Genomic DNA, 25,126 nt, shown 5'->3' on the forward strand with positions numbered 1-25,126 from the left:
TTCATCACTTGGTTCATTAAGAGAGGAGAGCAAAAATGGTTAAACTTTTAGTGCCTGAAAAATAATTGTAATCAGAGCTTACATTTATTGACCGCTTACTCTGTGCCAGTCACTGGGTGGCTAAGGGTTTTCATGTACATTATCTTATATAATAACTTTATAATAACTTTTAGCAAAGACTGCCATTTTACTGATGTTCAAGAAATAGAGACACAGAGGTTAAATAACTTGCATCAACTCAGAACATCTGGGTGGCAGTGCTAGGTAGAAAGAGTAACTTACTCTTACACACAGTACCGTGCTGCTTGACTTCACCAGTATTTCCTGACTCATGAGATATATCATTGCCGTGGGACCTAACGTTGATTTGTTATCTATTAGAAGAAAATGGCTCTTTATAAAGGACATTATTTATTCATGGCTTATTCTTCAAGTGAATTGCAGAGGAATAAAAAGCTTATTAACTTTTATAAAATGCTGGTTTTAAAAGAGCATTATTTAAATTTATTTTAGATTGATCTCATGTTCTTAATGTACAGACATGAGCATGTCCTCCCCTCTCCCCTCTTCCCCCTATGGCTCATTTGACTTTGACTTTTAATAAACTAAGTTGGAGATGGGTAGGTCTGAAGTACTATTTTTCCAGTAGAAGTATACTTTATATTTTGAGTAATACTTTAGTGTGTGGTGTTCTTGTATAGTCTAACTTAACACAAAGCATTGAAATTGACATGTTTGTTTTTAAATCAGATGTTATGCACTGGAGGAGGGGTTACAAGGTTGTCATGGAAAGCTATATATTTGTTTAGGTGATTATATTGTTTCTAAATATTTTTTAAAAAATTCTAGCTACAGTTTTCATTTCAGCCTTTTGCATTTGACATTTTCCTTCGGTACCTTCTCTGATTATTTATCACCACCCCCACATTCAGTATCTCAGGAAAAAAAAAGTATTAATATTGTCACACTGTCTTCCATGTTATAGAGTGCTCTCAGTTACATTACTGTGAATTACAGAATTACAGAATATCCATTATGCTGAAACTACTTAGTTTTGATTACTTAAGGATGCCTCTTGATGGAATCAGTTTGAGAGAGAGGGAGATAGGAGGGAGGGCAGAGAGAGAAAGGAAGTGAGGGAGGAAAAGAACAGGCACAAAGAAATCAACACAAATTTACTAATTATTCCTAATTATTCCTAAGTATTTCATGTTGAAAACAAGCATTTGCAGATCATTTTAAAATATGAAGCAATTATATTATGGGATGTAGAATATACACCTAGAGAAGGTATTATTGCCAGGGAGAGTCTGCATTACACACCTACTCCCTTTTCATCCACTTCTCCTTGGAGCTTCTAAGGTTGGGCTTTCTCTGCTCCTGTGCATCAGCTTTAGAATTTTGTTCAACTGTTAATTGTCCCTGTCTTGTTCTTTTGTGAGCTCATACATTTTTAATTTTATTCCCCTAATTTTAGAATGAGCTGAGGAAGCAGCCCACCTGTGCTCAGTGTGCATGTTTAGTAGGAAAACTGTCGTTTTGCTTCATTTTATAGTATCCTTTTACTCCTCAAAAATGAAATTTTCTTTGTTGCCACATGTGATATTCTCTTTCCTTAATAGGCTTTCTGCCAAATTTAGGGTTATTACATTGTAAAAATAATCTAGTAATTTTATAGTTTGAGGAGTTATGTTTTGATCACAACTATGGTTCATTTTAGATAATTGCATATTATTAGGTTTTAAAATGTACTACGTATATAATGTAGAGGTGCATTTTTGAGATATAGGTGGTGAAGATGGGTTGCTGCCAGTTCCAAAATCAATGCAGACTAATGATGGCCAAAGTTATTTTCAGAAGTAGAAATTAGTTTTTTCCGTACTACGAAATTCAAGCCTGCTTCGAGATTGAATCAGAGGTGAAATTATAAATTATTTGGGACTAACCTGTAAAACTCTTTAGGTACAAGACTACTGTAATTTTGTGTTATGGTAGCTGAAGTATAAAGAACTCTAAAGTATTTTTGCTTTGAGGTGGTAGATGAACCAATGCCCTTTTAGTTCTGTTATTTAGCCTGCTTTTCATGTGTGCCGATGTGATATCTTCTGTCCCTCCCTCCCACCCCCCAGATAAATAGGGGTCACATGACGACAGAAGCCAAGAGAGCTGCAAAGATGGAAAAGAAGATGAAAATTCTGCTTGGAGGTTACCAGTCTCGTGCTATGGGGCTTATGAAACAGTTGAATGACTTATGGGACCAAATTGAACAGGCTTACTTAGAGTTACGTACTTTTGAAGAACTCAAGAAACATGAAGATTCTGCTATTCCCCGGAGGCTAGAGGTAACATTATTGCCTTGCAGCATTGCTTAGAAAGAGAGCTGCAAAGAATTATCTAGCACTCTTTTTTCTTCTTCCTGTGCAGGCTGTCTTCTGAAGTTGATACTGTCTGGCTTTTTTCAGTGAGAGCCTAAACTTTTTGACTTTCTAATCTAGAATTGCCTGGGTATAGATGGATAGACCAGGCCAGTGGTATATACAAAAGTTTTTCCTTTACTCATTTTCTGTTTTATCTAAAGATATATTATGAAATGGAATAAGTAACCCTTGTGATTTGTCCCCAGAAAGTTAATTACATTCCATTCATATAGCCCTCCGAGGTACATTAAATCAGTGTCTTTTTGTTTAGTAACTTAGGATGCTGGGAGTATAGCTATCCATTGCAAAACATCAGATCCTTTTGGTTTAGTTTTATTTCTCAAGTGTCCGTATTAGCCTCTGCTCAGATAAAGAGCAGTCAGAGCTTATTTAAATGCATTTACGGATATTGATAGGATAGTAATGGCTTGTTTATTTGAGGTAGAAGAGAGATTTTACAAAAAAGTGGCAGTTGTTCATGTGACCAAAGAATGGCTTTAGTAGTACTTGTTTTATAGGAAAAATAATTGCTATTTTTGTCTCTCGTTGGGGACTACTTGCTTTAAGAATTGTGACTCAACTCAGCTGTTTGTAAGATGATAAAGTACCATAAGACCTTTTGATTTTCAATATGCTTACATATGAAATACTTATTTAACATTTTTGTTTCCTTAAGTGTCTAAAAGAAGATGTACAGCGACAACAAGAAAGAGAAAAGGAACTTCAGCATAGATATGCTGATTTGCTGCTGGAGAAAGAGACTTTAAAGGCCAAATTCTGAAGCACAGTTTATATTCTGTCACAAGATGAATTAATTGCTGGTTTTCATATCTGGAAGGCTGAAACTGATGTTTATCTTCATTGACAAATTCTCCCATGATTGGTGGTTTTTTGGTTTTTTATTTTAAATGATATTGATCTTACACATTCTATGTATAAAGACTTTAACTCCACAGGACATTTTAGGGTATAAATTATTAAGATGATCATTCTTTTAGCAGTGTCATTTTTGCAAAATTTTTTCAGTTTTGGCCTTTATTTTTGAAAACCTGATTTTAAAGTGCCAGCCTGTGAGTATACTCTTGAATAAAAACAATATAAAAAATTGACAATGTAGCCTTTTGTTTGAAGTAATTAGATACTTAGAGTGCCCCTCAAATCAGCAAATATGTATACTGTGTCATATTTTAATTGATGACTCCGGTAATCAAGATGGTGATCCAGTATCTTACTTTAAGTCTTTAAGAGGCAATCCTTTTGTGACTTTGTTAGTTTTGACCATTTTAGCATAGAATGGTCATTTGTTTATACACTGACAAAATAGATTAACTTTTTAATACCTCATTTTTTTTTCAGTATAACTTTAGGGAAGATCTTGTCTCTGCCCAGCTACTTACATAGTTTATGGATCAGGACTGAAAAGATTTAAATTTTCTTGATGTGTTATTTTCTTGTAAATATTTGACAAAGGTATTTTAAAAATTAATTTCAAAAAGCTATCAAACTTTATTAAAGCTCTGTGTTTATTTTAAGTCAATTACACAAGTGTAGAATTTGGGGAATGGATGGGTAGAAGTGAGAAGATCTAACTTTATAGCAATTCGTATCAAATTGTTTACAACAGTATTAGTTGGCTACAAGTTCAGTATACGCCAACAATGTGTTGGATTCACCAAAAAAGTTTGCCCAATCTTAAAGGGAAGGAGGAATCCATCCATCCATCATCCATCCATCCACCTATTCATCCATCCATCTGATATTTATTGACCATATACTCAGTGTCAGAGTCCTGGGGATAGAACAGTGAATAAAATATGGTTTCTGTTTTGTGGAGCTTATAGTCTATTGAGATTGACAGCTAAAATTCAAATGTTTACTGAGTGACTCTTATGTGCCAGGCACTTACTTAAGTGTTGGAGTTAAAAAGTTATTAAGACATAGTTCTTGCTCTCATGGAGGTGACATTATTGGGAGAAGATACCAAACATGGAGGAAAAAAATAATCAGATCATGAGCTTTATATTCTATGGCGGGAACTAAAATAGGTGTTGGGAAATAGTGAGCTGGCTGGCTCCTTTAGGTTAGATGATCAAAGAACTCTCTAGGGAGGTGACATTTAAGATAGGAGGCGACTGACTGACACCTTAGAAGGAGCTGTCTTTGTGAAATTCAAGGGAAAAACAATGCTAGCTGAGTGAAGAACTAGCACAAAGATGTATTTGAGAAACAGAAAGGAAGTCAGTGTAGCTAGAGTATCAAGAATGGCATTTGTATAAGACCTGGTTGTATGGGGCCATATTTATAAAACCTCCCTTTTTTTTTTTATTTTTTTTGGAAATACCCACACTGGGCTGAAGATAGGGAAGCCAGTTTAGGACCCTGATGCAGTAATCCAGGCAAATAATAATAGTGATTCAAACTAGGATAGAAGCAATCCTGATGGAGACAGCTGGAAAGATTCGAGCAGTAATAGTTCTATAGTCTCATCAGACCATAAATGTATATTTTCCTGGTATCTACTTAATTCTGGCATTTTTTTCAGTAATTGCACGGATTTTATAAGGAATACTTTGATATCTAGAAAGAATGATGTTTCTTCTAATAGTTACATTTAATTTTATTGTGTATTTCTTTGGCCGAAATGTTTAGGACAGCGTGAAGTGACAACGATGGTGGTAGACATTCTCGTTTGATTCTGATTTTAATGGGAACATCCGTAGAGTTTTACTGTCACATTGGCTGTTTTGAGTCAGACATTCTTCATTTAGAAAGGAAATTATCCTCTTTTTTTTCTTAGTTTTGAAGAATTTGAATTAGGTATGGCTCTGGAATTCTGTCAAATATGTTCTTTGGGTATAGTTTTTAAAATTTGATTTCCGGATGACATATTAATAGATTTTCCAATATTGAATCATCTTTGAATTCCTGAAATCAGGCGGCTTTATTAAAAAATTTTTTTTTAAAGATTTACAGTTTACTTGCATCTTATATAAACTTGAATTATGAGGATTTAAAATTGTTGATCTAATAACACTGGTAAAGACTCACTTTATTCTCAAAATTTGAAGTAATGCATGTACTTGTGGCCTAAAAAATGACTTAAGAATTGCATTATTTCAAAACAGGCAGTCTCAGTGCATTGTAAACTGCACATGCTTTTGCAACATAACAGTGCAACTTTGGCAAACGGACATGCCATCATCCTTTGTTCGTATCCTGTAAAGCCCAGGGTTCCTTACCAGCAACACTGGGAGGCCGATTTTGGTGACTCTTTTAACGTTCACAGTTATTCTCTTAGAGGCGTTCATTAAGTAGTAGTGTTAAAACTGGTGTTGAAAGCGTGTTCAGGTCTCAGTAACTTTAAGACAGAAGTTAAATGTGATAAAGATCTAAAAGAAACCACCACTATGAGCAAGAGCCTTTTTGAAATCTTAGAAATAATGATAAAACAGTCTCAAAGAAAAAATACAGTACAGCGATTATTGACTTATGTAGTCCAACCATGTACCCTCCCTATTTTTACATTTATTTTTCAGGGAAAATTAAAGTTTTGAAAAATGTGATGTCCTCTAGAGTGCATTTTTCGTAAAATGTAACTGCCTCTGTAGAATTTGGTACTATCGAATTCGATTTGCTAATATTTTACTAAGGAAAATTGCATTTTTACATGAGTTTGATCTTTTGGGCTGTTGTCCAAGTTTTGACATAGGGATTTTGCTAGGTCTATAAAGCAGATAGGATAACTATATATATTTTTCTATGCATTAAGCAGGTTACATTATAGCACGGGAGTGATTTGTTCCATGAAAGATTGAAGGACTGTGCTTATAAAACTTGAGTTCAGAGCCCTTTTTGGAAATAGTTTTTTGATAACTGTCAGTGTCTTCTGTGGCTATTAGTTTGTCATCTGTTTTTAAATTTAAGATTTTAAATTTCAAACTTTGTTTTAAAATGCATTTTACCTTTTCTGTTTATTATTTACTAAATTTAGGTAATATACTTTTTAACAAACTTCATTTTTTTGAAATTTAATATGTTTTTGAGCAGAGGATTTTAGTAGAAAGAGAATGAAACATTTCTATTAAATTTGCTACTTCTAAGTTAAGAAATTTACCTTTTCTTGTTCTAACATTTATTTTTTTCTTGATTAGACTTGGTAAAGGTGTCTTTTTTTTGAAACCAGTTTGGATTTGCTTATCAATTGCGATTTTGTTTTAAAATATATTAATTTCTCATTTTATTTTATTATTTTTGTTTTCTCTAAGTTTTTCCCTGTAACTTTTTGAGTTGTAATGCTTATTTTTTGTTTTTGTTTGTGTACAAATGAATACTTTAAAGGCTTTTGCATATCTCTGGTTTCAGATATGTTGACATCCCAGCTATGCCGATGTGTTTTATTTTCTTAGTACTTTATTCTTGTGTTTTAAATTTTTGGTTAAATAATTAAGAATATTTAAAAATTTCTCTGTAGTTGGCTTCCCCCTCCCCCCCCGCTCCCCCTAGTTTTAGCTAATTGGAGGATTTTTTACCTTGTGGAAAGAGAATATAGCTTATGTAGTTTTGATTTTTAGAATTTATTGAGATTTTTTTGGGGCCTGGCATTTTAAAAAAGTGTTCCGTGGATTTTTAAATAAAGTTTTATTCAGTTTGTGTGGGACAGGTGAATGTGTATCCAGCCACTTTAATTATTCAAATTTAAATTTATTTTGTTTGGTTATAAACTACGATAGATTCATAGCATTGTTTTAAAGTCTCCTTTAATATAGTTATTTCTTTCAGTCTTGTCTGGTGCTTTTGCTTTGTATAGTTTGATACTGTTAATTTAGTGTACAGATAACTTGTGTCTGCTGTGTACAGTTCGTATAGAAGACTCACTAGTCTATAAAGTTACTCTTTTTGTCCTATTTGTTTTTTTGCCTTGAATTTTACTTCTTGGATATTAGAATATTTCTTTATTTGTTTTATATTTGCTTGATAAATTATCCTTTTATTTTTAACTTTTATATAATTTTTAGTTGTCTCTTCAACTAAAGATTTTTATATTTCAGCACATTTGGAGAGTCTGCATTTTAATAGTGGAGTCTAATCTATTTGCTTTTATGTTAATTACTGACTATAGTCATCTGTGATCATGTTTTACACTTTCTCACTGATCCCTCTCATTTCCTAAATGGACTTATTTCATGCTTTAATTTTCTTAGAGATTTAGAAATACACATCTTCTTTTAAATTTTATAAATGATTATGGTATCATTTAGGGTTCAGGATCCATTCAGGAGAAAGAAATCATACCAATAATGTGAACAGGGAAAATGCAATGTGAAGAATTATTAACTAGTAACAGGATTAAACCACCAAAGGGTCCAAGACATCTTTAAGAGAATACAGGACTAGCATATGTGGGGAGTACTACTTGTAGGTTGAGAGAGAAGACTCGAGGCAGGGACAAACTTGGAAGAGCCCTGCGCCCGTCTGCAAGGCTGAGATTCAGATTTCATTGAAGAGGATGTGTGTGGCCCACGGATGGAGAAGTTTGCCACATTTTGAAGTGATAGGCAGAGAAACTATAGGAAGTTGCTTGCTGGGGTGCGGGCGACACTTGGAGGAAAGCTGCCTCTGGGGTGGCAGCAAAACTGGAGAATGTATGCCACTGGCTCGTCCACACATTACTGGCAGAGCAGCCTCCTACTGGCGGGGAAGGCACGTCCTCACAGTGACACAGTAAGAGCCAGAGGGAAAGACTTTGGAACCAAAAGTGAAGCCCCTTCCTCTTGCAGGGTCCCTCCAGTGCTGCCTTCTGATGCCTAATATTGTGTCACTGGCAAATGAGAAATGTTTATAGGTTACAACTCCAGTATCACAAAGCAGGGCATAAAGGTGGATTTGCAGCTGGCACCACAACTGTTGTTTTCCAAAATCATACTCGAGCCTTTCTTTTCCTTAGTGGCTAAGTCAAGAATGAAACTGGTGTCTGAACTGGTTTTAATTCCATAAACAGCTCCTTTACACCATGATAAGGATACTCTTTCTATTTTAGCCTTTGGGGGATCTCCAGGGTATGCATCCTATTTCAGTATTCAAAACTTTACTTCATCTGGTGGTTGTCCCTTGCAGCCAATCTGTGGCTTTGGATCCAGGTTTTTCATCTCTGCCTGGCCTCTTGTGCTTAGAGCATTTCTTGGAAATGTTTCCTCCTTCCATATCCTTCCTGTAATACCTATTATTTCTCTGGGTCCCCTTTAATCAGCATTTTCAGCCAAAGATAAAGATCAGGGGAATTTAATAATATCTCTTTAAAAAAAGGTTATTTTTATCAGCAATACATGCATTTATTTTACAAAATCAGATTCTGGAATGATGACTGGAATATTTTTTTGATTTACTCTCCACGTAAAATCATAGCAACCAAACCCCCCTGGACAACATTTACAACAACTAGGTGACAAGTATCCATCCCCATGAACTTGCAAAATATGTGTGGGTGGGGATAAACCAGCAGTAGGCACGGAGACCTGTGTGTTGTCATGTCTGTGCAGAAAAAATAAGGGGCAGTGGGGCATCTGACAAACAGGAGAACCTTAAAGAGGCTAACAGGTATTCAAGGAATGAGCTGTAGACCAATTTGAGAACAGTGGCTAAAACCGGGAAGGGCTTTGCTTGCTACCGTAGTGGGTGAGCTAAAAGGGGTAATAGTTTGAAGACAAATTAGCAACCTTGATGATTAACGGGTTAACATTTTTTTAGCTACACCTACACATTTAAAAAGTCTGTCTCAAGGCAAGATTTATTCATTTGGGAATAAAGTACAACAGTAATATATGAGTATTAATGTTATCGGCTATATTTGTTAACTTACTGTGTTGACTTGCGCTATCCAGTATGATAGCCACTGATCCCATTGTGACTTCAAGCACTTGATATGTGTCTGGTTCAAATTGGTATGTGTCATAAGTAACTTACTGGAATTGGAAGACTTAGTATGAATTTTTAAAAATGTAATTTTTAAATATTGCTTACATGTTGAAATGAGAATATTTTTGATAATTGTGCATCCAATAAAATATATTATTAAAATTAAGTACACCTGTTTTTCTTACATTTAAAGATGTGGCTAGTAGAAAATTTTAAATTACATATGTGGCTTGCATTATATTTCTACTCATAACACTGTTCTAATTTTTTTTGTTATTAATTTCTAATTTCATTGTGATTTGAGAACACACTCTGGATGATATCAGTCCTTTTAAATTCATTGAAACTTGTTTTATGACCCAATGTATGGTCTGTTTTGGTGAATGTTCCTTGTTTGCTTGAAAATAATGTATATTCTGCAGCCTGTAATATTCTATAAATACCGATTAGGTTATATTGATCGGTAGAGTTAGTTTTCTATATCTTTAAATGGTTTTTTTCTCTGCACTTGTTCTATAAGTTGTTGAGAGTGGTGTGTTGAAATCACTAACTGTAATTGTGGATTTGCACATGTCTTAGCTTGTCAGTTTTTACTTCAGAAGTTTTGTTTTTGTCTGCATACACATTTAAGATTACATTTTCTTGTTGAATTGTCACTTTTGTCATTATGAAATGCTGTTTACATCTGGCAACATTCTTTGGTCTGAAGCCTACTTTGTCAGATATTAATATTGCTACTACAGTTATCAATAGTGTTTGCATGATGTATCTTTTTCATTCTTTTACCTTAAACCTCTTTGTATCTTTATGTGAAGTGGGTTTTTATAGGTATGTTGTTGATTGGGGTAGGCATGTGTCTTAGACTGTCATTCCACAGGTCACTGAGGCTCTGTTTCTAAAAATTATTCCGTTTTTCCCTCTGTTCTTCATTTTGTGTAAATCATACTGCAATTTTTCAAGTTTCTTGATCCTTTTTTTCTTCAGTGTCTAATTGTTATTTTTTTTTGCAGTGAAATTTTCATGTCAGATTATATTTTTGTTTTTAGCAGTTTTATTTTTTACATCATTTCTCTCCACTATATTCATATTTTCCTCTACATCCTTGAGCATATAGAGCATGTTTATAATAGATGTTTTAACATCCTTCTAATTTAATCACCTATCTGTCACTTCTGGATCTATTTCTGTTGGCCGATTTTTCTCCTGGTTCCTGGTTATTTTCTAGTTTGTTGCAAGTCTGGTACCTACAAAGGATGGTATGCATTGTGAATGTCACGTTGCTGGCTTTGGTTTTCTCTGTATTGGGCTTTATTTAGCAGATAGTTAATTTCCTTGCAAATAAGTTTAATCCTTTTGAGGCTCGTTTTCAAGCAAACTGTGGCCCATGCCTGTTTTTTGTAAATAAAATTTTATTGGAATGCAGCCATGCTCATTTGTTACATATTGTCTGACTGCCTTCACACTACAACAGCAGAATTGAGAAGCTGTAACAGAAACCATATGGCTCACAAAGCCTAAAATATTTACTGCCTGGCCATACAGAAAAACTTTGCCTACCCTTGCTCTAGTATTTATTGTCTAAAAATAAATTTGTAGGTAAATATCTAAAACCTCTCTCAGTTTTTACTTCTACTACAATAAGTATGAATAGATAGGATTCAACATAAAAAGTTGTTGAGATCCTCAGTTTTTAAAAGTGTAGAGGAATTCTGAGATCCCCAAGAGCAAGAACTGTCGATTTAGATTAAACTTGCTGGATGTAAGGAGCATGTTCTGCTCAGAATCCACAGCTCTGTGTGATTTCTGATTAGAAATGTGCTGTGCCCTGCTCTCCCTGGGGTCTTCCAGCTCCACCTGTGCCTGGGAAAGGCTGTTGGTGGCTCTGTCTCGTGTGGGCAGTCAGTCACTGTCCTTTCCTTACTCTTTATTGGAGTCTGAGTTTTTTCAACTTAAATAAGCTGCAGAAGCAACTAGTTTGATTTCGTTTTTATAGATTCTAGAGAAGTGTGCAAAATACAGTCATGAAGGAACACTAAGCAATTAATGCAATTAAATTTTATTTGCAGATGAATGACAGATCTCATGACGGTAAGGAAAGGATTTGACTAAATAATGAAATTGATGTTCAAGCCAAGTCCAAGGTCCAGCCTTTGTTTTTCCACTGTAGACAGCCACCACGGGGTCTGAAATCTCAGACCAGACCAATCCCAGAACACTTAAAGTTTTTAAGTAAAACTCTATATTACTGTACCTAATAAACCTGAGGGACTCTGCTCCCTGAAAACTGGCATAAACTGAAGGTTTAAAGAAAACTTTTTTTTTTTTTAAAGAAACAATAGAAATTTACTTCTTACAGTTCTAGAGGCTGGAAGACACCAACATGGTCACCTTCTGGTGAAGCCCTCTTTCCGGTTCATAGCCAGAGGCTTCTCACTGTGTCCTCACAAGGTGGGAGGGGGCTGTGATCACTCTGGAGCCCCTTTTATGAGACCTCAATTCCATTAATGAGGGCTTATAAGCACCACCCAGTGGCCCCACCTCCTGTCATTAGGAGTTAAAGTTTCAACATATAAATTTGGGAAGGGGCACAAACGTGCACATATGCTACATCCAGAAACTAGGAATGGATTGGGATGAACTAAGATACAGACCCTTAAGGTCTGTAGGATGGAGGGCGAGACTAGGAGTCAAAGCTTGGGTCTTGAGCAGAGAACTTCACATTTTTGATTCGTGAATAATTACGGAGGTCTTGTCTGTATTTGGGAATGTATCTTGCACTGATTAACCTTTAAAACTAAATTCATGGAAGAGCAACCGTCATCCTTTCCCACCAAGTGTCAGCTGATGTTCTGCCTCTGCCTCCTCTCCCACCATGAACATTCGGCCGAATGTACTTGAAAATTGTCCTGGTATAATGCAGTGGCTAAACAAGTTGGACCAGATTTTAGAAGTGATGCATATGGCCTATCTCTAGATGTATCATGGATTCACTGGAAGATGAAATATAATTTCCTCTCTGTTCCCAGAGTAGCCCTTGCAGGGAAACTTAATATCTGACTGAGAGTAGATTTGTTCAAACTATGTGGTTGAGGCTTACTTGATTGCTCCAAGGTGAACTCCCTGCTCCCCAGCAAAAAAAGACAGGTCTGCCAACTATAGTTTTGTATTTAAAACCTGAGGAAGAAGTCAATAAAACTCGTGGACATAGACAGTGGATTAGAGGTGACCAGAGGGAAGGGGGAGTGGGTAGAGGTAGATATGGGTAAAAGTGGTCAAATATTTGGTGATGAAAGGAAATTTAACTCTGGGTGGTTAACATACAACGCAGTGTATATATGACATACTGTTGAATTATACCTTTGAAACTTAATGGATTTTGTTGATCGAATATTGTTAAAATAATTTTTAACCAAAACAAAACAAAACAAAACATATTTAGATTTAGGATTTGTTTGCTTGAGACTTCTAGAAGTTTTAACATCCATAGAAATGTCCAATTCTGAACTTTGGGGCCAGCTAAGAGGCCCTAGACATCAGAGCAGAAACAAGCCATTTCTTCTATGCCCTGTCTGAATTCCTGACATGTAGAAACCAGAGCATAACAGTTTCTGCCCCCAGAGTCCAGAATTGGTTCATAAAATCTGGTGGAGGAAGAACAGCCAAGTGTGAACCTGGCGTTCAGCTGGCAGGGAACTGAGGCTTGGCATAAGCGAGGCTCCTCGCCTCCTCTGCTTGAGTTAGGAGGAATAAACAGCTTCAGAATACTTATGGGAATAGGCACTAAACTAGAGAGGGATTTGGGAGGGATTTGGGAGCAGTTTACCTACAGAAGCTGTCATTTTTAGGAGGAGGGAGGATGGAACCAGAAGGTGGGACTTGGGAGAGTCATGATTTACAGACTCTCATGTGGAATTATTATTATTTTTCCCCTCTTTAATTCCACTCCTTTCCCTCCCTGACATAGGGCTGTTGCCCGCTCCTTTTTTTAAGAACTGGATCTCTGAAGGTGGGGCATCATCCCCATGTAATCGGGGCGCTCACCCAGGGCCTGGTGTACTGGGGGCAACTGGTGCACCCAGGATATGGACTGTGGCTCCACCTGGGGCGTGAACCCAGGACCTTCTGCATGTAAAGCAGACGTGCTAACCACTACATTATGGAGCTACCCTCGTGTGGAATTATTTTTAAAGTCACCTGTTTGGTTTTATCTTCCCCTCATTTTAATGATAATTAAGTATTTTGTTTTTGCCTTTAATAAGAATCAGTTCCAAGTGACATACATGCCTGGGTAAAGAAGTGGTGGCACACTTCCAAATTCTGACCGTCTCCTCTCTGGGCCTACAGTGAGCGGCCCTAAACTTGAGCCAGCTGGCTCAGCATACCAGGCTCAAGTGCCATCTAGTGGCTATTACTTGAGAGACCCACACCTGACCCTTTGGGACCAAGACTCTTTGACCTTCAAATCTGAGAAGCAGAACATGTTTGTTCTTAAGCGTCATCACTATTTTAAAGTGAACTTGTTTCTTTGGAAATCTTTATTGTGAATTATGTGAATTCCAAAATAATACTAGGTCATAAAGTCCCTAACAGGTAATGAAGAAATAAAAACAATGATTTTGCTTGATGACAAAACCACAGTAAATATGTAGAGGAAAAAACCTAAACAAAACCAGTGCTCTTTGAGAAACAATTTCTTCCAACCTTGAGACTTAAGTATTATTCGATAGACCAAGGTGTCAGTAGCTCAGCATCCAGCCCTAGGAGGAGCGCCCTGAGTGTGGATGACGAAATGAAACTCTGCATCCCAACAGGAGCTGTGATGTGGCTCTAAAGTATCAAGACTGGGGGACAATTTCGTAAGCCTCAGGACACGTGTGTGGCCTTTTCCCAAGCAGTGTCCTAGGAAGCCATGCACTATTCTAACAATGCTGCCGCCGCTTAAAAAAAAAAAAAAAGTGTCTTTGGAACTGCTTATTGGGATTATTTTGAATACCTCCAGTGGTGCTCAGGAAAGACTGACTGACCTGGAGGCAGTTCCTGTGATGGGATTGGAAAGGAAAGAGATGAAGGCAGAAAGATTGGTGAGACGTTTTTGCAGAAGTCCAAGAACAGGTAATGAGGTTTGGGGCAATGGAGATAGAAGAGGGTGGATTCCAGAGGCTTCATGAAGGCCGGATTGAAAAGTGTCAGTACCTGGGTACGGAAGCAAAAATGGTTCTGGTTAGTAGTCTCTGACAGGGACAATGACAATGCCTGACCTGACAGAAGATGGTGAGGGTAACTGGAGAAAAGATAAAATGTTTGTGTCTACTGGAAATATCGAGCAGGCATTGGGGCTGGAGGTCAAGGAGGAGATCGTTGTTGGAGACTGAGCTGTACTTAATTAATGGAATAAGCATCATAAAGTACCTCTATGTACTAATCATAACAGCTTGCATTTAGAAAGTACCTACCATACTAGGGACAGTGCTAAACCCTTCTGTACAGTAGCTCAATCCTCACATAACTGATAGGTGTAGGTGTGTCATCCTCACTTTATACATGGAAAGTGGTTGGAAAGGGCAAATTATACCCATTTTGTCCTCAGTTAAGGCTGAATCAAGTGAGAGAGTAGGAAATCAGAAGAAATAAATGAAAACATCAGTGTCATTACAGATGAAACCAGACAGGAGAACGGGGCTTAGATTTGTGCTAATAGTGACTGCCTAGTGCTCCTACAACCGCCAGGTCTCAGAGCAGCCTCCTTATGGGCCAGTGTGAGTTTACAGAGCAGACGCATTCACACAGGCTGCTGCCTCACACTGGTCTTTCAGGGCTTTGGTCCTATATGTTTGATTTGTTCTGGCAACTTCACAAAGCTCTGTCAATTGCTGGTTGCAGGAGATAGGAGATAGGCTCCAAGATGATCATTTCAAGAGAACCTAGCCCTCAGCAGGCAGGGGTGGTCTGGGAGTCAGGGCAACTGCCAGATGTTCTAAGTGGACTGTCTCTGTGGACTTCAGGAGCATTCAGGCTTTGAGCCTCACTATGCGAACTATAGTCTCTGCACCAGTGGCTCTGCCGACTGGGAACCTGCATTTTAACATGATTCTCAGGTTGCATGTATGCAATTAAAGTTCGAGAAACACTGCCAGAGCTGTACCCAGGAGCTGTCTTGTACGTGAAGGAGAAGTTGTTTTTCTCCTGGTCACCCTCTGCTCTTGGGGAAGGCTTGATTAATATTCTCCTCCCTGCAGAGGCCTTCCTGCTCTGAAGGCCGCCAACCGGCCCTTCCTTCGATCACTCATTATCATCAACAATTTGTCCGTTATTTGGGAGCAGTAAAAAAAAGCCTTCTCAAAACATACCCTGAAGCTCATGGGGCATATGTGATAACTTACTCAAACCAACTTGATACTTATTTCATTTTCTTGCATAGTCCACTCCAAAGAGTTTTTTAAAAGTAATTTTCTGAAACCTTTGGATAGGCCATGTGTTTCCCTATAAGACTTTCTCCCCAGATTTGTGATTATAACTGGAGTGAGAAAGCTCTGTTATTAGAAATAATATTCGATCCTAAGTTCTCTAGAGAATTTAGGTAAAAGGAGGAATGGTAGAAAGGGCAAGGGCGTTAGGGGTGAGTATGGGGAGAACAAGGGCTCTTGCTGTATTCATAATTCCCATTTTTGTACTTTGACAAAGAGGCAGGAAATCCATGGAAAAATAGTCTTAGTGAGGTGCTGGTTCTCCTAGAACTGTGCCGTTCAATATGGAGATTAGCTACATACAGCTAAAACGAACATTTTAATTAATTAAATTTAAGTAAATTTACATAAACTTAAGTAAAGTTACATCTTGTCACGTTAGCCACATTTCAAGTTCTCAATAGTCACCATTTCCACCGTTGAGAAAGTACTACGGGGCATTGCTCTTCTAGAAAGTCATTTAGGATTGTAAGACCTAGGTAAGACCTATGTTGGCTGCTAAGATGTAGCAATTTATTTCTAATTTAAAACTGTACTGCACCAGAGGGGCCCTGAAAGTCTGCATGGTCTTCCTACTCTGGGATGCATTGAAGACAGAAAGTAAAACACAAGCATCTGTGCCCATTTCCTCTATTGGAGTGAGTGATAGGGCGCTGTGGGCCACGTACTGAGCCCAGAGCCAGAAGACCCGGTTTCGTGGTCTGCCTTGTGTCATACTGAAGAATTAATTGGTAACACTAGTGGTCTCTTTATCCAAGGATGGTATCTTTCACTGACTGACAGTGTATGTGTGTGCCAGAGAGAGAGGTGGTATGATTATGAATTGCAAATGGAGCTTATAATATGAAAAACTTCATGAATCTCCATTTAGCTGAATTAAATGGCAACAACCAAAAATATACTCTTGTCACCCTTCACTTTCCATAATGTGCATATTGTTCTATCTAGAAGAAAACTCGAGGGCGAATATTTAGTATTAGAATATGAAGTTATACAAGTTTAGTATTGCTTTCAATTTTAATTTTAACAGGTTTGAAATTAACTCGGATGCAGGCCGTTTAAGTAACAAAATCTTGATTTGGCAGCTCAGCAAAATGACACTTTAAACCACTAAGGTGTTTGCATTCTTATGTGGCTCAGCATTTTATGTAAGGGTTTGCACATATAAAATGTGTCTATACACTTCCTGCCTACAATTCCTTGCAGTTTTTCCTGTCAATAGAAGCTTTTTTCCTTTTGACTCGTTTGGTCAGCACTGTTGATCAGTACTTCTTGTACACAAGTTAAACAGTGTCTAAGAAGTAGTTCAATGTCTGTGTATTGGTCTTTGATGGCATATTTCAATGTATCTCAAACTCAGATGAGATCACATCTTATAGACATGTGAACACAGGTGCAAACTTCTATGCAATACTGAAATGGATGAGAGAGAAGGAATGCCCCAGGCAGGGTCAACTATTTAAGACAAAGTTACTATGGCAGCAAAATCTCAGAGACCTTCGCAGTTCAGGTCAGATCTATGACTGCCCAGTTCTCAGTCTTGCACCTGCTTGACCATCTGGGGCCTGGGGGTGTGGAGATCACTTACAGAGAACAATGTTCTCTCCACACCCTTCTAAACAAGCCCTGCAAATTCCGATCCATCTGAAAACCTGGACATTTTCGCACAGCACGTAAAAGAGAGAGTGATTTTTCACTATATTCAAGAGTCAGTGTGGAGTTTACAGACCTGCCTAAGCTTCCCAGTACATTTGAAAAGGTTAGAATAACCTTATAAACCTTAATTTCTCTACATTTCCTCAAATACACTATGAGGGCACAAATTACCATGTCACTGAGCTGGGAGGAAGAAAGAGGGCCCCTCTGGGGCTGTCTGAGCACAGTGAAGACAGCAGGGAGCCTGGCAGAAAAAAAATAAAGCCCTGTAATAAAGAATGTAATAAGGATGCCTGAAAACTGCTCGTTGAGTGAGCAATTCCACATCTGGAGATTTATCCTACAGATATACCGGCAACACAAGGGAAATCATTGCAGCACTGTATGTGTGAAGCTGGGAACAACAAGCCAAGGGATTAAATTCATCATGGCAGCAACCACGACACGAAGGCCTACGCAGCCCTGCACCCTGGGGCTGCGGGGCCTCTCCCGGTCTTCTCTGTCATCCTACTGGGCCTTCTCCATTCTCTTCCCAGTCCAAAACCAGTCAGGCCGGCTTCAGCCCACCCTTCCCCACTCAGCCCTCCTCTTGAGTCACCCATGACACTGATGTGTATTTGGTCTCAGATGTTTTAGGTTTCATTTGTGGTTTCTTCCTGTGTCATGTGTTTACTCCTTAGCTAGATCATACACTTCTTGGAACCATATCTTCTCAGCATCTGCCTGGAAAGAGAACTGCTTGATTGCTTTCTGTGTCTGTCTCTCTTCCATCTGTCTCTCTCTGTCTCTGCGTGTCTCCCTCTTCTTCACGTCTCTGGGCTCCTCTGGCCCACAAACACCTGATCCCCTTGTCAGCCCCCACCCCCGGCACTCCCACGAGCAGCAGATGAGCTTTACCTCTGGAAATTACCAATGACTTTTGTGGTGGCGGAAGGCAGGGAATGCGAAGAGGGGAGTCATGGCAGTAAAACTGCTTAGGAATGCGAACAAGCTCTGCTCCCAGTCTCTCAGTCCGCAGTCCTGAGTTTGAGTCCTGCCTCTGTTATTTTTAGGTTGTGTGACTTGGGGCAAATACTTGACGATTCTGAACTTGACTTCTCTGTGTGAAGTGCAGCGTTATGCTCTCATGAAGGATTGCCTCGAGAGTCGGGTGAGTGTGGTGTGTGAGCTGCTGAGCGCCCCTACCTGCACAGCTTTACCACCCACGCTCTACTTCTGACTGTAGCTCATAGAGAAAAATACTAGAGAGAGCCTCGCACCAGATTCAGAGCCAAAACGTGGTACTGTGGAGGGAAAGGGGACTTGGCTGGGGAGCCCAAAGCACCTGCAGACTCATCGTTCCATGGTATCTTGACTCAGATGGCTTGACATTGGTTTGTATCTGAGCGAGTGAACGTGCTGATTAGTTGTACTTGGTGAACCAGAAGCACAACCAAAATATGTTCCTCTGTGGGATTGGAAAAAAGTTCACAGGAAGAGCATTATGTGGTGATGAGTGTGGAAACACATTTCGGTTTTAGTTTTCAACCATTAAAACAGAAAGCCAGTCTGGGAAAACAGGCTTCTGACAACTGTACAGTTAGCAGGGTGATGTCTTTCCTCCCTTAATGCTGACAGGGGAGAAGTGAAGGTGGCACTTGCCCCCTGAGGGACAGAAGGAGTGGAAAGAGTTTTGGATTCATACAAGTTCTACCACGAAGGAGCTGTGTGACCTTGGGAAAGTTACTTACCTTCTCTGAACTTCAGTCTCTTCACCTGTAAAGTAGGGATCTCCCTAGGATACCGTGAAGATTAAATGTGAATCGTCTAGGACTGCACCTGGCACACAGCAGGTCTCCAGTCAATGGTAGGTATTACTATCACTTAATTCATTCAGAAACGGGAAACAGAACCAAACCACTGTTACTTTGGGGTTTTCTGTTACAGCTGAATTTAATCCCGACTAATACACTTACTTTACAAATAAATTCCCCACATCTTTTAGGAAAGAAATTTAAAGTTACAAGCCCCAGACTTCCTACATACGGCCTAGCCTTTAAGCCTGTTTTGTATTTTTCCAAAATAACTACCACTCTCTCAATTAACATTCTCTGCACTCTTTAACAATTTTCAGAATCCATATAAAGAAAGCTATATGCCTAAGTTTTGGCCAGAGGGATGGGATGGAAGCAGAAATGTATGAGAGGTGTGTTCTTAAACAGGGGGGTGTGGATGCCCTTCTTCCTTCTCTCTTCACTGTTCTTAGTCACAACAGTTCAGCACCAAATGCATGGGTTTTCGTTTCCCCACACTAACCGATTCTCTAGACACCAACTGGATGTCCTACAGTTCAGTTCTGACACTACTGACCTGGAGATAGCGTCAGTTCCCACAGGTTAAGGGCTCAGTCCCACGAGACTCCCCCGATCTGAGATGCCAGTCCCAGCTCGCCACCTGTACTTCTGACTGACTGGCTATAAATTGGCGGTTCCCTTGACTCCCTTCTCAGCTTCGACAATTGGTTAGAATGGCTCACAGAACTCAGGAAAGCACGTTCCTTACTGTGATCGGTTTATTATGAAGGCTATTTTAAAAGATACTGATGAACAGCCCAGCCAGGTGAAGAGGTACATACGGTAATGTCTGGAAGGATCACAAGCACAGGAGCTTCTGCCCCTGTGGAGCTGGGGTTCATCATCCTCCTGGTGTGTGGATGCATTCACAGTCCAGAGGCTCTCTGAACCCCGTCATTTAGGGTTTTCATGGAGGTTCCATTATGTTATCACGATTGACTTAATCATTGACTATTGGTGACTGTACTCAATCAACCTTCAGCCCCTTTCCTTTCCCTGGAGGTGTGGGGTTGGGCTGAAAGTTCCAACCCTCTAATCACATGCTTGGTTTCTCTGGCAGCCAGCACCCTTTAGGGTGCCACAAAGAGTCACCTAATTAACATAGCCTCGGGTATGGTTGTTATGAATAACAAAAGACCCTCCTATCATCACTGTCACTCAGGAAATTCCAAGAGGTTTAGGAGCTCTGTGCTGGCAACTGGGGACCTGGCAATATAGCCACTGCACCATGGGGCAGAAGCTGGGCTTGGGAGAGAATGTATAGAAGATGTCTAAGTCCCCAACACCAGGGAGGGCCACACCAGCCCCAATTTAACCATTTCTGACTTTCTGAGCATGCAAAGATATCCCTAAAGAGGCCAATTATTTCACCCAACACATTACTTAAAATTTCAGTAGATGTAACCAGGCCTGTCGTAATGCCTGGTGAGGCTAGGCCAATGTGAATGAGAAACAAGAACAGTGAATACTTGAGCCAGGGTTAAGAACAGTGTTATCCTAGAAAACAGCATCTGGTGGTGTGGTCTAGGTTCTGACCTTGACCCTGTGCTACTTGACACATAACTTGGATGAAGACCTAAAAAACATGCTTACTATATTTGGGGATGATTTGAAGCCAGTTAGGAGAGCTGATATTTTGAAAAATACTGCAAAGATGCAAAAATTACTTCGACCAAACCGAATGATGAGCTGAATATTAACAATAGGAAAAGTCAGAAGAGGGCGAAAGGAAGAATCTGTCTGATTTGGGGCCCGACCACCAATGACCTCAGTTAAGACTATTGACAGAATTGCATTCAGTTGTAAATTTTAGGGGAAATATGGCCATCAGGGTGAAGAGACCCCAACAGGTGATGTGAGGGTACCAGTTGAGTAAAGAGCTAGGGTTAGGGAGGTTAAAGGACAGAAGAACCCTGTGTTAGTTTCCCAGGACTGACATAACGAAGTACCACCAACTGGGTGTCTTTAATCATAGAAATTTATTGTCCTGCAGTTATGGAGGCTAGAAGGCTGATATCAAGGTTTGGCAGGGTTGGTTCCTTATTAGGGGTGTGAGGGAGAGTCTGTTCTATGCCCCTTTCCCGGATTCGGGCGGTTTGTTGGCAATCTTTGATGCTCCTTGACTGGTAGATGCATCAGCCCCATCTCTGCCTTCATCTTCACATGGTGTTCTTCCTGCGTGCATCTCTCTCTGTCCAAATCTCCCCCCTCTAAAAGGACGCGGCCATGTCAAATGAGGGCCCACTCTAATGGCGTCATTTTAGCTTGCTCGTCAGCCAAGACCCTATCTCCAAATAAGGAATTCGCAGGTACTGGGGGTCAGGACTTCCACATCTTTTTTTGGGAGAATACAATTCAACCTGTAACAAGCAAGCCCCCTTCCAATATTTGGAGGGCTGTCATGCAAAAGGGGCTAAATTTCCTTCCATGGAACTCCAAGGGAGAGAAGAAGTGCCAGGGTAGCAGTCCTACGGAGACAGATTACAGCATAGTAAGACTGTTCAGAGCTATCCCTCAAAGTATTAATCTGGCTGTTGTCTGGCAGCTGCACGCTTCTTCCTCTCTCACTTATACCAAGGGCCATTTTCCTCCCCCCACTCTACATACAAGCAAAAACAAAGATGCAAAGAAACTATTGACCATATAACTTATAATAAACTGAGATATTCCTGAGAGTGATAAAGTTACGGGTGGTAGGAGCAGTCGAACAAGGGAATACATTGACTAAAACATGAAAACAAACAAACAAACAAAATCAATACAAAACCACCCCTCCCACCACCCCCAACACCCAAGTAAAACTCAGCTTTTCATTATCACTATGCATCAGCAATCAACACTTCTGGACCATGTCAGTGATAGCATACTACTCTTCCTTAAAAAAAAGAAGTGTTTTGTTGGTCTAAGTCCTAAATACTTGCTGCGGTTACTGTTGTTTAAATATACACATAAGCTTCAAATTTGTTTTAAGCTTGAATGAGCTTGTTTTAGTTCATTTATTTTTAATAAATACATTTTATATTCTACATGGCAGTTAATTTGGAGAACACCCAGTTATACAGTTGGCCCCCAACACATGGGAACTTGCTATGTGCACATTCATTTAGAGTTCATAACTATTCAAAATCATTCATGCTTGGTGAGCAATTTAAGTCTCCCACCCCTGGTGAAGTACTCCTGGGTTTAAACAATAGATTTGAATAAAAAAAAGATAGTACAATGATTATAAAGATGAACAGACAGAACTTGAATTACTTTAATTCTGTCATTCTATATGATTACTTGGAGTTTTTAGTTGTATTCAAAATTTAAACAATGAAACAGTACAAATGGTGAGATGTAATATTTTTGTTTGATAACTGCAAATTTTAGCTCAATCAATGATTTTTTAATATATGAAGAGTTGGATGTATTAAAATATGATTCACTCTGGGTATCAAATATGCTGAGTGAAGAGGGCTGCTAGTAATAACTGAGAAATCGGGGAAACTGGGCTGTCCCCTAGGACATCCCAATATTGACCAAGGGTCAAAGGGTGAATCTTGGGGGAACAGTTCTCTCTTTCTGAGGGGCTAGAAAAGTCCTGTCCTGGGAGAAGGTGGTGGGGAGAGAGAGGAGCACTAAGAGGGAGGAGGTATCCCAAAATGACCTGGATATGTCCTTCAAAAACATGCGTATTTGTTCAATAAGAATGCAGTAATAATGTACATGCAGTTTTGTAATTGGCTCCTAAAGAGTATATTATTATATAATAAATCTTTTCATGTCATTAATTTTTTTTTCTGCAACATGATTTTTAGTGACTGCCATCTTGATTCCTAAATTCTCTTCTGTGTGTCTCCTTGCCTTATCTTCCTGCCTTACGCCATAACAAAATACATTCCAGATGTTATAAGAAATTAATATAAAAATAAGTCCTGAAACTATTAGAAAGAAACAGGAAACTATCTTTAAGATCTCGGGTAAGGAAGGTGCTCTTATAAAAGATTCACACTCCTACTTCCCAGCTTCGAAAGGGAAGAACAGTCAATTTGATTTCATTTTCAGGGTAGCCAGACTTATCACATAAAAATGAAAAGTAAAGGAACATATTTGTAATGTGTATAACAATGAATTGCTAAACAGACTTTATAAAGAATTCTTTCGATAGTTAAAGAAAAAGACGAATGGCTTGATAAAAAAATATGAACAGGCAATTTTCAGAAGAGGAAATCTCAGAGGCTAATACATATACAGAAAGATGCCCAACCACACCAGTAATCAGGGAACTAAAAATTGAAACAACATTGAGATGTTATTTCCACTCGTCAGATTGAAAGAAAAATGAAGTCTACCTACATCAAGTATTGATGAGGGTAAAAAGAAAAATGGTAATCTCATACCTAGGTGGTGGGAGAGAGTAACTTGTCAGAATCTAATAAAGAGGAAAACGTGTGTATCGCGTGGTCCAACAATTCTATTTCAGCATTTACATCCAAGAGAAATTCCTCAACCTGTGCACAAGTGAATATGATTGGAAACGACCTGAATTTCCATAAGAAGGAAAAAGGATAAATCGAACATGGGAGGATTTCAAGAAGAGTTGCTGGGCAGCAACTGAGGGGAATGGCTAAGGAAACCTGGGATGCAGAGTGATATACCTAGCGAGGCACCATTTATGAAAATCTACTCCACTTATTTACTGGGGACGGATGAGAGTTGATACTCAAATATTTAACTGGGATGATAAATGTAAACTACACAATTGAATGTCTACATCAAAAATTGAAAACATTCTCTTTTATTCTCTAAATTGTAGCACAAATTGTTCATCAACTGAATCTGATAATTTGCAAATTATTTGTTCACATTTAGGAATTGTTGCTATGAGCTTTTGTTAGATATGGCTGACTCTTGTTAAATGATGCACCTGTCTGGGCCAAGACCTGATATAGGAAATGGCTTCAAACTCTTCCAATAATTTCCCTACTAAATTATAGTCATTAGGCAACTTGTAACCTCAGTAAGTGAAAGTCCTGAATGTCCTTCCTGAATGTCCATGGTATTATAAATATCAGGTTGATCTCTTCTCAGATTCTGCTAAACCAACAGCAATTAAATTAAACATTTTCTAGGCCTTATAGAAAGGCATTCTATATAATCCATATCTCTATTACTGACTAAATTGTTGAAAATTGTTCCTTGAAATGTCATGTTTAGTTATCATGAAAAACGTGTGTGTCTATCAGGTGAATGAGAGGGTGATGTAGCGCACTGGCTAAGTGCACGGGTTCTGATGCTAGATTACTTGTTTTGAATCTTGGGCTCTGCTAATTAAAGTTTAATTATCTCTGTCCTCAGATTCCTCATCTGTGAAAATGGGTTGATGATGGTATTGATGATACTTAGTGAGGTATGTTACATTTAAAGTGGTGCCCAGCAGTGAGCGAGCACTAGGTAAATGTCAGCTGTCATGTTCATTAATTAAATTAAGATTGTCGATGCCAGATCTGGGCAGGTACTTAAGGAGTTTTCATACGTGTTCCATTAAAAGGAGGTGAAAGTCAGCAGGGACTGTGGAAAGACAGACCTATACCAGAGGTGACTTCTGGCCCGGAACTGCGCCTACGGATCTGGGCCATCCTGTATCACCTCATCCTGTCACATGGGTGCCCACCTGTTCTCCTGCTTCTTGTAGTGTCAGTCCTGCAGAGTCTGCAGTTCCTGCATGCGGCCACCTGAGGATGACTCCAGGGGTGGCTGTGGGCAGGGGCAGCCACAGCCTTTGGGAAGGGGCTGGGGGATGGTTGTCTCCATGCAGGATGCTGACACCGCTGCCAAGAAGTCCAGACTGCTGTAGAGATGG

General features: G+C 39.0%; 1 protein-coding gene across 1 annotated transcript in view; it reads left to right on the forward strand.

Moving 5' to 3' along the window:
• CDC5L (cell division cycle 5 like) overlaps nucleotides 1–3,526 on the forward strand; it is a 37,915-nt gene extending 34,389 nt beyond the window's left edge. The window contains exons 15-16 of the mRNA XM_036218451.1: nucleotides 2,130–2,342; nucleotides 3,094–3,526. Coding sequence (XP_036074344.1) covers nucleotides 2,130–2,342; nucleotides 3,094–3,198 — 318 coding nt within the window. The 3' untranslated portion in view covers nucleotides 3,199–3,526. The remainder of the gene's footprint in view (nucleotides 1–2,129; nucleotides 2,343–3,093) is intronic.
• The last annotated feature ends 21,600 nt before the right edge of the window (nucleotides 3,527–25,126 follow it).

The sequence above is a fragment of the Rousettus aegyptiacus genome, unplaced genomic scaffold (assembly GCF_014176215.1).
Source record: "Rousettus aegyptiacus isolate mRouAeg1 unplaced genomic scaffold, mRouAeg1.p scaffold_m13_p_1, whole genome shotgun sequence".
Lineage (NCBI taxonomy): Eukaryota > Metazoa > Chordata > Mammalia > Chiroptera > Pteropodidae > Rousettus > Rousettus aegyptiacus.